Source organism: Salvelinus fontinalis, chromosome 4 (assembly GCF_029448725.1).
Source record: "Salvelinus fontinalis isolate EN_2023a chromosome 4, ASM2944872v1, whole genome shotgun sequence".
NCBI lineage: Eukaryota > Metazoa > Chordata > Actinopteri > Salmoniformes > Salmonidae > Salvelinus > Salvelinus fontinalis.
In genome coordinates this window covers 60,867,679-60,885,241 of record NC_074668.1, presented here as the reverse complement: position 1 = coordinate 60,885,241, position 17,563 = coordinate 60,867,679, and the positions used below count along the sequence as shown (strand labels likewise).

The window sequence follows — 17,563 nt, the reverse complement described above, 5'->3', positions numbered from 1 at the left end:
GAAGCTTCGCTATTCGGCATCTTCCCAATTAAGTAGCCTAGTTTTGTTGTTTGGCTACTTGAAAGAACTGGGGCCAATCACCTCTTCCCAACTTTGTGGAAAAGTGTGCATCAAATTCTACTGGATGAAGAGCCGAAATGAGTATAACATCCTGGCATTTAAACCATACTAGATTGGGAGAAAAAAAACACATACTAAAAAACGTTATATTTTCTCATACTGAAAATGCGTCTTGCACGATTGCGTTGTCTCGCGTTATTGGTTAATTTCGGTAGCGAGTCCCCATATCTGATTATCAACTGTTGTCAAAGCCGACATTACTATGAAATACGGGCTATTAAAATATACTCGATTTTCTAAATATCCCATACTCTCAAACCTTTTTTATATATTTCTTTGCATACTCAAACGGCCTACTATTTAGGACTCAAGTATGGGTATTCAGACACGACCACTTTATTGATGATGTAGTTGTGTCACATTGGGTTTTGGTTGTGTATGTGTTCCCTTTGTTTAGATTCTGGGTTTGGTCTTCTCTATGACGATGTTCTGCCAAGCAGTCAAAGTGGAGACCTTCTACGCCTAGCAGTGTCCCCTCTTTGCACCAAAGGACTCTGTGAATGAGTGAGGCACACACCTCTCTCTCTACTCTGTGACGGACCTTTCTCAACAACGACTCGCCGACCAATCCTCATTTAACAACCTGTACTGTAAAACAAGCACAATGTCATATCGGGAGCCAATGGATGGTTTTTGCTTAATTAAATGTTATTCACTCATTTTGTGGTCAACATATATATGTAATATATAGGAGTAATCCTTTTTTAAATATCTGTTTTAAATTATTTTGAATCATTCTATAATCTTAAGTGTTTTGAAACGAGAGGAGCGCTAAGGAATGCAGGTCAAGAGTGCATTTAGTAAGACAGGCCATGTGAGTACTAAAGTGCATGGCTCTTATAATGGTGTTACTAAATGTTTGGCAAATCCAGATCAACTTTTCCTTGAGTTTTTTTAAATTCCACCATCAAGAAATACTGTAAATTATAATGCATTGTAACAGTGAATTCATAATAATACTTATTTAATAAACAAGTTAATCTGGAGGGGTTTATTATGTATAAATTATAATAATATAAATCAGTATAGCAACTTCAATACTAAGAATGTCTGGATGTTCACAAAACCCCTGAAAATAGAAGATGGTCCCTAGGCCCATCTAGAGATGCACAGATCAACAAAACCAACATCAGTCATCCTAGGCTACTAAATGTCTCTTGAGATCTGACTGTCACAGAATCTGTCAAGATCCTCGACAACTTCTCCCTGCTGTGGCCTAGGGGCATTTCTTTCCCACAGTTCTCATCTATGTTATTACATTCACATTGAGCCAACTTCTGTGTGACCACCATGAATAACCATTCCCTGTGTCCCAGCTAGGTAGAACACACAGTCTTCCATACCAAACGCATGAGAAAATCAGAAAACAACCTTTGATTAGAAATGTTTTTGTGGGTTCACAATCTCTCTTGGTAGCTAGACATGTAGTTTGATTGTCAGTGTCAGTGGAGTCTTGGTAGCAGCTGTGCATTTCTGTTTACACAATTAACACTGGGAAAATATATATATTTGCAAAGAAAATGATATGGGGGATTATAAATTATACAGAAAATTACATTGATGGAAGCTATAATCTATCTGCAATATTAAAGCTGATCTACCCCCTAAAAAAAAAACTGGGAAAACCCGCCTACATCTTCAGATGCTACAGTTAAACACTAGCCAGTGGTAGGTAACAGGTGTATTTCCTGTACACCACAATATCTTTGTCTGGACAGGCGTGCACCTACACACACAAACACACACACACACACACACACACACACACACACACACAGGTAGGGGAGACCAGGGTGGGGAACAAAGTAACCCTTTTAGGCTTTTGTTTATTATTATTTATTATTAGAGTTAGATTCATATTTTATACATCAACACCATATATATCTCTACGTTTCTAGGACTTAACAGGGTTTACTATTACACAGTCTTCAATAGTAAAAGTTTGTGGTCATACATTTTTTTATTTGAAACTGATACTTGGATAAATACACTAAATTGACAAATATGTAATATTGACCAAAAACGCAAAATAGACTAATTCATTTAGTCTATTTTATATTAGCATTTAAGTATGAATTTGACTTTTCCCCCCTCATTTTTCTACAGTATTTATTTAACATTTTGCCGGATGAAATCTCTTGATATGTACCATCTTGTTATCAAGTGTCCAAATGGAGAAAAAAAATATATATACTTAATAAAAATAATAATATGGCAACTACTGGTTAATAATAATGAAATAATAATAAAAACTTACCTTAACAGCCTAAAAAGGTTTAGTACAACTACTAAAAGCCCTAAAATGAATGAATAACTGCTAAACTACAAACTATTAAACCAAGGTACCTATAATACATAGCCTACATGCATACATATTTACAAATATCTTATCATTTAGGGTGTATTGGGTTACATTTCACTTCCTTAAGTTACACTATATATTTGTTAGAATGTAACATGTAACAATTTCTAAGATTTTACTGAGTTACAGTTCATATTAGTAAATCAGTCAATTTAAATAAATTCATTCGGCCCGAATCTATGGATTCCACGACTGGGAATACAGATATGCATCTGTTGGTCACAGATACCTTAAAAAAAGGTAGGGGCGTGGATCAGAAAACCAGTCAGTATCTGGTGTGACCACCATTTTACCTCATGCAGTGCGACCATCTCCTTCGCATAGAGTTGATCAGGCTGTTGATTGTGGCCTGTGGAATGTTGTCCCACTCCTGTTCAATGGCTGTGTGAAGTTGCAGGATATTGGCGTTCACTGGAACACGCTGTCGTACACGTCAATCCAACATTTTCAGCTTCCAGGAATTGTGTACAGATCCTTGCGACATGGGGCCGTGCATTAATATGCTGAAACATGAGGGGATGGCAGCGGATGGATGGCACGACAATGGGCCTCAGGATCTCATCACGGTATCTTTGTGCATTGCAATTACCATTGCTCATGAAACCACCACTTTACATTTAGCTTAAATTTTGTTCAGTATATATTTACTTTAGGGCCTCAAAACCCATTGCATGACCACCAAACTGCCATATGCCTAAACCTCCCCCACTCATTACAGGCACCCTAAAGGTTATACTAAAATGTTTCACATATTAAAGGGCTATATGTTATTTCCTTTGAGCATTGAACAAATGTCCGCACATGCTTTTCTCCCCCCTACTCTCGCCACCTTGTTGAGACCTCTGCTATTGCGCCTCGAGTTCATCATAGGCCTACTTTCTGCAAGCCTCTCCCACCACTCAGCGGAGCCATACTTCATTCCCATGTTCGCTTGCTTTCTCCCTTCCCTCGCTTGATGAATAAAACATGCGTTCGCTGTCGCTTTCACCTCTCCCCTCCCTCGTCTCTCTGAAGCCGCTGACTGAGTTGATGAAAACAGCAAAGACAGAGAGCTGACGGAGAGCTTGCAAACATGACAATGGTTGAACTGGAGATATTTCACAGTCTGCTAGTCCTAGGTGTCACGCCCTGACCTTAGAGAGCCTTTTTTATGTCTCTATTTGGTTTGGTCAGGGTGTGATTTGGGTGGGCATTCTATGTTCTTTATTTCTATGATTTGTGTTTCTATGTTTTGGCTGGGTATGGTTCTCAATCAGGGACAGCTGTCTATCGTTGTCTCTGATTGGGAATCATACTTAGGCAGCATGTTTTGCCACCTTAGGTTGTGGGATGTTGTTTTTGTTAGCTCTATGTAGCCTTCAGAACGTTACGTTCGTTGTTCTTTTGTTGTTTTGTTTGGTGTTCGGTTTTTTAAAGAAGCATGAACACGTACCACGCTGCACCTTGGTCTTATTCCGACGAGCGTTACAGAACATCCCACCACAAACAGACCAAGCAGCGTGGTAAGGAGGACTGGACATGGGAGGACATCCTGGACGGCAAAGGATCCTGGACGTGGGAGGAGATCCTGGCGGGGAAGGATCGCCTTCCACGGGAACAGGTGGAAGCAGCTAGGAAAAGCGGAGGCAGCTAGAAAGGGGGCCCAGCGTTACGAAGGGACACGGCTAGCACGGAAGCCCGAGAAGCCACTCCCCCCAAAAAATTTTGGGGGGCACAGGAGGAGATTGGCTGAGTCAGGTTGTAGACCTGAGCCAGCTCCTCGTGCTTACCGTGGGGAGAGTGTGACTAGTCAGGCCCCATGTTATTAATATATATATTTTTTTTTTTAAATCATAATTTTCACAAAGTCTGCCGTCTCTTTTTGTATGATGGCAATTTGCATATACTGCAGAATGTTGTGAAGAGTGATCAGGTGAATTGCAATTAATTGCAAAGTCCCTCTTTGCCATGCAAATGCCATGCAAACTGAATCCCAAAGAAACATTTTCACTGCATTTCAGCCCTGCCACAAAAGGACCAGCTGACATGTCAGTGATTCTCTCGTTAACACAGGTGTGAGTGTTGACGAGGACAAGGCTGGAGATCACTCTGTCATGGTGATTGAGTTCGAATAACAGACTGGAAGCTTCAAAAGGAGGGTGGTGCTTGGAATCATTGTTCTTCCTGTCAACCATGGTTAACTGCAAGGAAACACGTGCCGTCATTATCGCTTTGCACAAAAAGGGCTTCACAGGCAAGGATATTGCTGCCAGTAAGATTGCACCTAAATCAACCATTTATCGGATCATCAAGAACTACAAGGAGAGCGATTCAATTGTTGTGAAGAAGGCTTCAGGGCGCCCAAGAAAGTCCAGCAAGCGCCAGGACCATCTCCTAAAGTTGATTCAGCTGTGGGATCGGGGCACCACCAGTACAGAGCTTGCTCAGGAATGGCAACAGGCAGGTGTAAGTGCATCTGCACGTACAGTGAGGCGAAGACTTTTGGAGGATGGCCTGGTGTCAAGAAGGGCAGCAAAGAAGCCACTTCTCTCCAGGAAAAACATCAGGGAGAGACTGATATTCTGCAAAAGGTACAGGGATTGGACTGCTGAGGACTGGGGTAAAGTAATTTTCTCTGATGAATCCCCTTTCCGATTGTTTGGGGCATCTGGAAAAAAGCTTGTCCGGAGAAGACAAGGTGAGCGCTACCATCAGTCCTGTGTCATGCTAACAGTAAAGCATCCTGAGACCATTCATGTGTGGGGTTGCTTCTCAGGCAAGGGAGTGGGCTCCCTCACAATTTTGCCTAAGAACACAGCCATGAATAAAGAATGAACACATCCTCCAAGAGCAACTTCTCCCAACCATCCAGGAACAGTTTGGTGACGAACAAAGCCTTTTTCAGCATGATGGAGCACCTTGCCATAAGGCAAAAGTGATAACTAAGTGGCTTGGGGAACAAAACATCGATATTTTGGGTCCATGTCCAGGAAACTCCCCAGACCTTAATCCCATTGAGAATTTGTGGTCAATCCTCAAGAGGCGGGTGGACAAACAAAAACCCACAAATTCTGACAAACTCCAAGCATTGATTATGCAAGAATGGGCTGCCATCAGTCAGGATGTGGCCCAGAAGTTAATTGACAGCATGCCAGGGAGGGTTGCAGAGGTCTTGAAAAAGAAGGGTCAACACTGCAAATATTGACTATTTGCATCAACTTCATGTAATTGTCAATAAAAGCCTTTGACACTTATAAAATGCTTGTAATTATACTTCAATATTCCTTAGTAACATCTGACAAAAATATCTAAAGACACTGAGGAAGCAGACCTTGTGAAAATTAATATTTGTGTCATTCTCAAAACTTTTGGCCACGACTGTACATCCCCTGTATTGTCCTGGAGACTGAAGTCGTCTAATATAGTTTCTATTAAATAAAATGTCAGTGTTTGTTTATTACAACCACTTATTTTGTAAAAAAGGTGTCTAAAGGTAGGTATAGCCCAAAGGCTACATTGTGCACAGCTCTGTTCCTTGAGTGCCGCATGCAGAATTTCATTGTTGCTTTTTATTGGGACTGATTTCTAACTTGAAACGGGTGTGCGCACTCTCCAGCCAATCACAATAAAGCACCAGGTAGAAACTAAAATCAGTTGCACGTTCAGCAGGACTCATGATTTTGGAAGATGGAAATATGTTATGTAGAACAAGGAATCATGTCGGCTCTATGGTTTTTCTATCTGCAACGTTCGCTTGGCAACTGAACGTGGTGCAGCCCCTGTGGACTTGAGGGCCTGAGTTGTGCACCCCTGCTATAGAATAATGACATTTCCAACTGAAGGCGAAATAGTTTTGACTGAATATGGTATCTGAATATGGTATCTGTCAGAAGTATTTTACCTAGACAAATATCCCACTTGTTTTAACTGGCATAATATCTTATTGTCAAAATTAATATATTGCCACGGCTGAATTTCTGTTGTTCAATGCTTCCATTGTCTCCCCCTTCTGGCTATTGGGCTAAAATCCATATTGCAGTCTCAAAATATATATGGTAAGGTAAGCGAGCCCAGATAAAATGAACAAATTTGCAAAGAGGCAAAGACGTAGGACTATTCATAACAAACGTTACATTGTATTTCCAGGTACTAGCATTTCATAAATTTGTTTAGACAATATTCTTCCACCTCCACTGGCTGAGTAAGGAGATACATATGGTGTCTCTCCTAATGCACGGGAAGGGGTGGTCTTCACTGATATATTCCTTAAACAATGTTAAACTACGCTTTGTTCCTATTATTGCTCACACCATTTCTATTTGGTACAAAATAGAAAAACTATGTAACTGGGAATCGAAATGACATGCCATACACAATAATGTTTTGCGATCTGTAGGGCAGCCTTTTGCATCCAAATGCAAAGGTCCAAATGTGGAATCCGTACCCTTGCCGATTATCATGGACAGTAATGGTTTGAGAACATTAAAGATTTCAAAGACACACATTACCAGGTAACTCCTTCCCCCCCCACACATTTACAATTTATGTCAGCTTTGCTGGCCTATGGTGTCCTTTGGGAAACCCAAGTACCGAACCAACCAATTATGGAATTTATGAATAATTTAAATGGGCTCCCGAAAAGACTGATCACTATAATATATATGAAAACCTTTTATATATGCTGAGCTAGCCATTAGTATGGTCCACAGATCTACTGTAACTGACCTGGAAAAATATGACCTTGGCATCCCGTAATCCGAACCAGCAACCTTTACCACAAAGAATAAGTTTTAGCATGAAAATGGCCCCAACTCCCAACTGTTCACTGTGTCCCCTAAATCAGGTAGGCACATTCCTTCAAATGGTGTGAGGTTGCCTTGCAGTTAAATGCAAAATATAATTTTGAAGTAAATGTATGTAAATATTCAATGCTTTGCATCTGCTGTGTTACTTAAGATGATAGCTCCTTGAATCTCTCAATCAGAGACGATTACTACCGACAGGCAGCACTGCCGCAAAAAAAATATGTTGGCTCTTAGATGGCAATCAACCCACTCTCTTGCAATTCACCAGTGGATAGAGTTCATATTTGAAGAATCTCAAATATAAAATATATTTCGATTTTTTTAACACTTTTTTGGTTACTACATGATTCCATATGTGTTATTTCATAGTTTTGATGGATTCACTATTATTCTACAATGTAAAAAATAAAGAAAAACCCTTGAATGAGTAGGTGTGTAGGGGAGAACAAGTATTTAATACACTGCCGATTTTGCAGGTTTTCCTACTTACAAAGCATGTAGAGGTCTGTCATTTTTATCATAGGTACACTTCAACTGTGAGAGACGGAATCTAAAACAAAAATCCCGAAAATCACATTGTATGATTTTTAAGTAATTCATTTGCATTTTATTGCATGACATAAGTATTTGATAAATCAGAAAAGCCGAACTTAATATTTGGTACAGAAACCTTTGTTTGCAATTACAGAGATCATACGTTTCCTGTAGTTCTTGACCAGGTTTGCACACACTGCAGCAGGCATTTTGGCCCACTCCTCCATACAGACCTTCTCCAGATGCTTCAGGTTTCAGGGCTGTCGCTGTTCTCCCCACTGTATATCCACAGTAAAACAAGTCCTATATCGACATAACCTGAAAGGCCGCTCAGCAGGGAAGAAGCCACTGCTCCAAAACCGCCATAAAAAAGCCAGACTACGTTTTGCAACTGCACATGGGAACAAAGATCGTACTTTTTGGAGAAATGTCCTCTGGTCTGATGAAACAAAAATAGAACTGTTCGGCCATAATGACCATCGTTATGTTTGGAGGAAAAATGGAGAGGCTTGCAAGCCGAAGAACACCATCCCAACTGTGAAGCACGAGGGTGGCAGCATCATGTTGTGGGGGGGCTTCGCTGCAGGAGGGACTGGTGCACTTCACAAAATAGATGGCATCATGAGGTAGGAAAATTATGTGGATATATTGAAGCAACATCTCAAGACATCAGTTAGGAAGTTCAAGCTTGGTCGCAAATGGGTCTTCCAAATGGACAATGACCCCAAGCATACTTCCAAAGTTGTTTCAAAATGGCTTAAGGACAACAAAGTTAAGGTATTGGAGTGGCCATCACAAAGCCCTGACCTCAATCCTATAGAACATTTGTGGGCAGAACTGAAAAAGCGTGTGCGAGCAAGGAGCCCTACAAACCTGACTCAGTTACACCAGCTCTGTCAGGAGGAATGGGCCAAAATTCACCCAACTTATTGTGGGAAGCTTGTGGAAGGCTACCCGAAACGTTTGACCCAAGTTAAACAATTTAAAGGCAATGCTACTAAATACTAATTGAGTGTATGTAAACTTCTGACCCACTGGGAATGTGATGAAAGAAATAAAAGCTGAAATAAATAATTATCTCTACTATTATTCTGCCATTTCACATTCTTAAAATAAAGTGGTGATCCTAACTGACTTAAGACAGGGAATTTTTACTAGGATTAAATGTCAGGAATTGTGAAACTGAGTTTAAATGTATTTGGCTAAGGTGTATGTAAACTTCTGACTTCAACTGTATATACACTACCATTCAAAAGTTTGGTGTCGCTTAGAAATGTCCTTGTTTTTTTTGTCTATTAAAATAACATGAAATTGATCAGAAATACAGTGTAGACATTGTTAATGTTGTAAATGACTATTGTAGCTGGAAACGGCAGATTTTTTAATGGAATATCTACATAGGTGTACAGAGGCCCATTATCAGCAACCATCACTCCCGTGTTCCAATGGCACGTTGTGTTAGCTAATTTTTAAAGGCTAATTGATCATTAGAAAACCCTTTTGCAATTATATTAGCACAGCTGAAAACTGTTGTCCTGATTAAAGAAGCAATACAACTGGCCTTTAGACTAGTTGAGTAGCTGGAGCATCAGCATTTGTTGGTTTCAATTACAGGCTCAAAATGGCAAGAAACAAAGAACTTTCTTCTGAAACTCGTCAGTCTATTCTTGTTCTGAGAAATGAAGGCTATTCCATGCGAGAAATTGCCAAGAAACTGAAGATCTCGTACATCGCTGTGTACTACTCCCTTCACTGAACAGCGCAAACTGGCTCTAACCAGAATAGAAAGAGGAGTGGGAGGCCCCGGTGCACAACTGAGCAAGAGGACAAGTACATTAGAGTGTCTAGTTTGAGAAACAGACACCTCACAAGTCCTCAACTGGCAGCTTCATTAAATAGCACCCGCAAAACATCAGTCTCAACATCAACAGTGAAGAGGTGACTCTGGGATGCTGGCCTTCTAGGCAGAGTTCCTCTGTCCAGTGTCTGTGTTCTTTTGCCCATCTTAATCTTTTCTGATTATTGGCCAGTCTGAGATAAGGCTTTTTCTTTGCAACACTGCCCAGAAGGCCAGCATCCCGGAGTCGCCTCGTCACTGTTGACGTTGAGACTGGTGTTTTGCGGGTACTGTCTCTTGGGGTATGTCTCTTTAAGCTTGGTACATCTAGCCACTGGGATTTTTGCCCATTCTTCAGGGTTAAACTGCTCCACCTCCTTCAAGTTGGATGGGTTCCGCTGGTGTACAGCAATCTTTAAGTCATACCAGAGATTCTCAATTGGATTGAGGTCTGGGCTTTGCCTAGGCCATTCCAAGACATTTAAAATGTTTCCCCTTAAACCACTCGATTGTTGCTTTAGCAATATGTTTAGGATCATTGTCCTGCTGGAAGGTGAACCTCCGTCCCAGTCTCAAATCTCTGGAAGACTGAAACAGGTTAACTTCAAGAATTTCCCTGTATTTAGCGCCATCCATCATTCCTTCAATTCTGACCAGTTTCCCAGTCCCTGCCGATGAAAAACATCCCCACAGCATGTTGCTGCCACCACCACGCTTCACCACCACGGGATGGTGTTCTCGTGGGGATGAAAGGTGTTGGGTTTGCCCCAGACATAGCATTTTCCTTGATGGCCAAAAATCGAAATTCTCATCTGACCAGAGTACCTTCTTCCATATGTTTGGGGAGTCTCCGACATGCCTTTGGGCGAACACCAAACGTGTTTGCCCATTTTTCACTTTAAGCAGTGTCTTTTTTCTGGCCACTCTTCCGTAAAGCCCAACTCTGTGGAGTGTATGGCTTAAAGTGGTCCTATGGACAGATAATCCAATCTCCGCTGTGGAGCTTTGCAGCTCCTTCAGGGTTATTGTTGGTCTCTTTGTTGCCTCTCTGATTAATGCTCTCCTTGCCTGGTCCGTGAGTTTTGGTGGGCGGCCCTCTCTTGGCAGGTTTGTTGTGGTGCCATATTATTTCCGTTTTAATAATAGATTTAATGGGGCTCCGTGGGATGTTCAAAGTTTCGGATATGTTTTTATAATCAAACCCTGATCTGTACTTCTCCACAACTTTGTCCCTGACCTGTTTGGAGAGCTCCTTGGTCTTCATAGTGCCGCTTGCTTGGTTGTTCCCCTTGCTTAGTGGTGTTGCGGACTCTGGGGCATTCAGAACAGGTGCATATATACTGAGATCATGTGACAGATCATGTGACACTTAGATTGCTCACAGGTGAACTTTTTAAACGAATTATGTGACTTCTGAAGGTAATTGGTTGCACCAGATATTATTTAGGGGATTCATAGCAAGGGGGGTGAATACATATGCACACACCACTTTTTTTTTTCTTTTTTGAAATATTTGTATTTATTTTTTTCACTTCACAAATTTTTACCATTTTGTGTATGTCCATTCCATGATATCCAAATAAAAATGTATTCAATTACAGGTTGTAATGGAACAAAATAGGAAAAACGCCAAGGGGGTGAATACTTTCGCAAGGCACTGTATTTGCATGATTTAGCATAATTAATTAATCATTACCGTTTTGTTTCATCCATGTGACAGACCAATACTGCTTCATAACATGTGACAGACCAATACATCACGAGGCTTCTTTCTCTCTAAACTGAGACCTTGAAACTGAGATATCTTTAGTTTATTCTCAAAACACGGCCTGGGCGTACTGCCAAATTGCAGCTACTGATAGTGAGGATTTGTGCATGAACACAGAAATTGGTTATTAGAACAGCACATGAATAGAAGACAGAAATTAATTATAAGAAAAGCACAAACATTAAAATTCCCATTACAGTTTCTTCAAGTGCAGTCACAAAAACCATCAAGCGCTACGATGAAACTAGCTCTCATGAGGACCGCCACAGGAAAGGAATACACAGAGTTACCTCTGCCACAGAGGATAACTTCCAGCCTCAGAAATTGCAGCCCAAATAAATGCTTCACAGAGTTCAAGTAAAAGACACATCTCAAAATCAACTGTTCAGAGGAGATTGCATGAATCAGACCTTCATGGTCGAATTGCTACAAAGAAACCACTACTAAAGGACACCAATAATAAGAGACTTACTTGGGTCAAGAAGCACGAGCAATGGAAATTAGACTGGTGGAAATCTGTCCTTTGGCCTGATGAGTCCCAAATGTGAGATTTTTGGTTCCAACTGCCGTGTCTATGTGAGACGCAGAGTAGGTGAAGTGATTATCTCCACATATGTGGTTCCCACCGTGAATATATATAGTATATATAGTGCCTTCAGAAAGTATTTACACCCATTTTACTAATAAGCCAAGGGCTATGAATTCTTTCTGAAGGCAATGTATACACCTATTTTCATGTTTTACTTTCTTTGCTTTCAGACCCACAGGGAAGGGGTGGTATGGGGAGGGTTTTCTCTGGTCTCCGGGATGGCATGCGGGAGGGTGGATCTATGTACTTTTTAAATATGATTGCCCGTCTGTGATCTGAACCCCTCCCAGAATTTATTTTTAATAATAATAAACTGTTCACAAAAAAACCCTAGGAGAACATAGCGACTTTTGAGTTGAATAAAAATCTATTTACAGTTGATGTGACAGCTTGCGAGGATTAAAATAGCTCATAGTATGCTGCTATTTTAACACTTAGCTGCTGTAGTCCAGCTGTGGTCACACCTACAGAGCCACCTGGGCTGGTGCGCGTTTCTATCTCACATAGAACAGTAATTAGCGAGTGCATTAGCGTGTATTATGCAACATTATCATAATTATGCTTCAATGTTATCAAGTTCACATTTCCATCCACTTTTTGTTATATGATTATGTGTAATAACTGTCAGACTGTCACGCCCTGACCGTAGATTGCTTTGTATGTTTCTATTTTTAGTTTGGTCAGGGTGTGATGTGGGTGGGTATTCTATGTTGTAGGTCTAGGTTTTCCTTTTCTATGTGTTTGGCCTGGTAGGGCTCTCAATCAGAGGCAGCTGTCTATCGTTGTCTCTGATTGAGAGCCATACTTAGGGACCCTGTTTTCCCATTTTGAGTTGATTGGGTGATTATTTTCTGTTTAGTGTTTTTTCGTCATCTTACAGGACTGTTCGTTTGTCGTTTTTGTTGTTTTGTTCAGTGTTCAGTTGTTTTATTAAAAATATGAACACTTACCACGCTGCACCTTGGTCCTCCTCTCCTTCTCCCGACGACAATCGTGACACAGACCATATAACTCAACCTGACTATTAGGACAAGCTTATTCCATCAGTAGTTCTCACTCATGCCACCAAATGTAATATTTACAGCAAATGACAAAGCAGGCCACTGTCACTGAATATTTTATGTGGGTATTCACAAAACATCCAAGCTAATTATGACAATGACTTGTAGTCAAATTCGATATTTGCGGTGTGCAACTCAACTCTCAGAACAGTGCTTGTAGTATTCGCAAACATCAACCCTTAGTCTAATATCTACTGGCAGCTGAACAATACAACACAGCCCTAAGTAACATGGAGTTAATTTCTTAGAACTAAAGATCTCAACTAAAGAGATGTGCCTCACCTCAACACAGCTCACATTGTTCAATATAAGGTCATATTTGTATTGTGAATTATCTCTAGGTAATGGCTGAAGTTGATACTTTGATTAGAGCTGCATGTTCTCTCGTTATATTATTCTTTAACATTCTTAGATTTAAAAAAAACTATTCTAACCAGCCCCAAGGGAATCTTCCAGACTCCAAATGAGATGGATCATCATCATGTATCACAGTCACGTCCCAACCTTCTCTGCCTTTTTGGGATTGCACCAGAATTCCCATAATAATATCTCTCAAATCTCTAAAGCATTATGGATAGTTTGATGTTGGGGGGGGGGGGGTTCAAAAACCTTACGCACAAAGCTGAAAAAACCCTGCATCAAATAGATTATATATATCTTTATTTAACTAGAATTATGATGTCATTGAGGATGTTTTTTTTTTAAACTTGATAAAACTATGATAAATTCTGAAAAAAAAAATTTTTTTGGGAAGCCAAAGTATTTGGACAAATTCACTTATGTGTATTAAAGTAGTCAAACGTTTAGTATTTGGTCCCATATTCCTCACAAGCAATGACTACATCATGCTTGTGACTCTACCAACTTGTTGGATGCATTTGCAGTTTGTTTTGGTTGTGTTTCAGATTATTGTCTGCTACATGATTACAAATAAACAGAAATCGTGAATATTTGTATTTTTGTATTTATTAGCATTAGCTGCTATTAGCATTAGCTGCTGCCAAACATCGCACTCAAAACAAAAGATAAAAACACTACATCATATTACATTATTATGCCACTAAATATCGACAGTACAATACAAAATGTATAATACAACAATATTACAATGAACGTGTGTAGAGTGTGTGTTTGTGTGAGTATGCGTGTGTCTGTTCTTGTGTGTGTGCATCTCTTCACAGTCCCTGCTGTTCCATAAGGTGTATTTTTATCAGGTTTTTTTTTAATCTGAGAGGCGAAGGTCAAGAGCCATGTGTCCTCCGAAACACAACCCAACCAAGCCGCACTGCTTTTTGACACAACGCGCATCCAACCCAGAAGCCAGCCGCACCAATGTGTCGGAGGAAACACCGTACACCTAGCGACCTGGTCAGCGTGCACTGCACCCAGCCCACCACAGGAGTCACTAGTGCACGATGAGACAAGGGTATCCCAAACCCTCCCTAACCGAAACAACGCTGGGCCAATTGTGCATCGCCCGTAATGAGCTTCCCGGTCGCGGACGGCTGCGGCAGAGCCTGGGCTCGAACCCAGAATCTCTGGTGGCACAGCTAGCACTGTGATGCAGTGCCTTAGACCACTGCACCACCCGGGAGGCCGATGTCAACACTCCTTACAAAAACAAGTAGTGATGAAGTCAATCTCCTCCACTCTGAGCCATGAGAGATTTACATGCATATTATTCATGTTAGCTCTCCGTGTACATTTAAGGGCCAGCCGTGCTGCCCTGTTCTAAGCCAATTGTAATTTTCCGAGGTCCTTCTTTGTGGCATCTTACCACCTCTTTGCGACAAAACTAGAGACTGTACGACCTGCCTTGTTGATAGTGTTGTTAAAAAGTCAGAGCAACGGTTTATTATGGACAGACTTCTTCCCATTTTAGGTCCTGTTGTGTCAACCTGTTTTGACCATGACAGTTTACAATCCAGGCTTACTCCAAGCAGTTTAGTCACCTCAACTTGCTCAATTTCTACATTTATTACAAGATCTAGTTGAGGTTTAGAGTTTAATGAATGATTTGTCCCAAATACATTGCTTTTACTTGATTAAATATTTAGAACTAATTTATCCCTTGCCACCCATTCTGAAACTAACTGCAGCTCTTTGTTAATTGTTGGAATGATTTTCCTCTCTGTAGTAGCTGACAGGTATAGTGTTGAGTCATCCTCATGCATAGATGCTTTGAGTAAATCCAGTGGCATATCATTAGTAAAGATTGAAAAAGTAAGGGGCCTAGACAGCTATCCTGTGGAATTCCTAATTCTACTTCAAATCAAATCAAATTTGATTTGTCACATACACATGGTTAGCAGATGTTAATGCGAGTGTAGCAAAATGCTTGTGCTTCTAATTCCGACAATGCAGTAATAACCAACGAGTAATCTATCCTAACAATTCCACAACTACTACCTTATACACACAAGTGTAAAGGGATAAAGAATATGTACATAAAGATATATGAATGAGTGATGGTACAGAACGGCATAGGCAAGATGCAGTAGATGGTATAGAGTACAGTATATACATATGAGATGAGTAATGTAGGGTATATAAACATAAAGTGGCATAGTTTAAAGTGGCTAGTGATACATGTATTACATAAAGATGGCAAGATGCAGTAGATGATATAGAGTACAGTATATACATATGAGATGAGTAATGTAGGGTATGTAAACATTATATTAAGTGGCATTGTTTAAAGTGGCTAGTGATACATTTTTACATAATACCTGGATTATGTTGGAAGCTTCCATTAAAGAACACCTTCTGTGTTCTGTTAGAAAGGTAACTCTTTATCCACAATATAGCAGGAGGTGTAAAGCCATAACACATGTGTTTTTCCAGGTGCAGACTATGATCGATAATGAAGTCTAACAAAACAGCTCAATCTTTGTATCATCAATTTCTCTCAGCCAATCATCAGTCATTTGTGTAAGTGCCGTGTTTGTTGAATGTCCTTCCCTACAAGCATGCTGAAAGTCGGTTGTCAATTTGTTTACAGTGAAATCGCATTGTATCTGGTCAAACACAATTTTTCCAAAAGTTTACTAAGTGTTGGTAACAGGCTGATTGGTCGGCTATTTGAGCCAGTAAAGTGGGCTTTACTAATCTTGGGTGACGGAATTACTTTTTCTTCCCTCCAGGCCTGACAGCACACACTTTATAGTAGGCTTAGATTGAAGATGTGGCAAATAGTAGTGGCAATATCGTCCGTTATTATGCTCAGTAATTTTCCTTCCAATATGTCAGACCCCGGTGGCTTGTCATTGTTGATAGACAATATTTTCACCACACTCACTTTACAGAATTCAAAAATACAGTGCTTGTCTTTCATAATTTGATCAGTTATACTAGGATGTGTACTGTCAATGTTTATTGCTGGCATGTCATACCTAAGTTTGCTAATCTTGTCAATGAAGAAATCATTAAAGTAATTGGCAATATCAGTGGGTTTTGTGATTAATGAGCCATCTGATTCAATGAATGATAGAGCTGAGTTTGCCTTTTTGCCCAAAATTTCATTTTAGGTGCTCCAAAGCTTTTTACTATCATTCATCTTTGTTTCATAGAGTAGTTTCTTCTTCTTTTTATTCAATTTAGTCACATGATTTCTCAATTTGTGGTAAGTTTGCCAAACAGTTGTGCAGCCAGACTTATTTGCCATTTATTTTGCTTCATCCCTCTCAACCATACCATTTTTCAATTCCTCACCAATCCACTGCGCTTTAACAGTTTTTACAGTAATTTTCTTAATGGGTGCATGCATATTAGTGACTGCAATAAGCAATTTCATAAATGTGTCAAGAGCAGCATCCGGTTGCTCCTCATTACACACCACAGAACTTTGGTTTTCCTAGATATGGAGACTAAATTTTGACTACATCCGATGGATTTGGATACTGCTTTAAAGGAAATTCCTCCAGCATTAGCAAAGATGTGATCAATACATGTTGATTATTTCATTCCTGTGCTGTTTGTAGGTAGCTTGACTGGTAGCTTGACTGATAATCTGAACCAGGTTGCAGGTACCGGTTACAGTTTGAAGGTTTTTCTTGAGTGGGCAGCTTGATTAAAGCCAGTCAATATTTAAAATCACCCAGAAAAGATACACTATATATACAAATGTATGTGGACACCCCTTCAAATCAGTGGATTTGGCTATTTCAGCCCCACCCATTGCTGACAGGTGTATCAAATTGAGCACACAGCCATGCAATATCCCTAGACAAACATCGGCAGCAGAATGGTCTTACTGAAGAGCTCATTGGCTTTCAACGTGGCACCATCATAAGATGCCACCTTTCCAACAAGTCAGTTTATCAAATGCCTGCCCTGCTAGAGCTGGCCGGTCAACGGTAAGTGTTGTTATTGTGAAGTGGAAACGCCTAGGAGAAACAACGTCTCAAATGCGAAGTGGTAGGCCACTCAAACTCACATAACGGAACTGCCAATTGCTGAAGCGTGTAAAAATCGTCTGTCCTCGGTTCCAAACTGCCTCTGGAAGCAAT

General features: G+C 40.3%; 1 protein-coding gene across 4 annotated transcripts in view; it reads left to right on the top strand.

Annotated features, from left to right (window-relative positions):
- The window catches only part of LOC129854122 (tetraspanin-4-like), a 110,030-nt gene extending 108,924 nt beyond the window's left edge, over positions 1-1,106 (top strand). For all 4 annotated transcript variants that reach the window (XM_055920871.1, XM_055920869.1, XM_055920870.1 and 1 more), the window contains one exon: positions 518-1,106. In XM_055920871.1, coding sequence (XP_055776846.1) covers positions 518-586 — 69 coding nt within the window. In that variant the 3' untranslated portion in view covers positions 587-1,106. The remainder of the gene's footprint in view (positions 1-517) is intronic.
- The last annotated feature ends 16,457 nt before the right edge of the window (positions 1,107-17,563 follow it).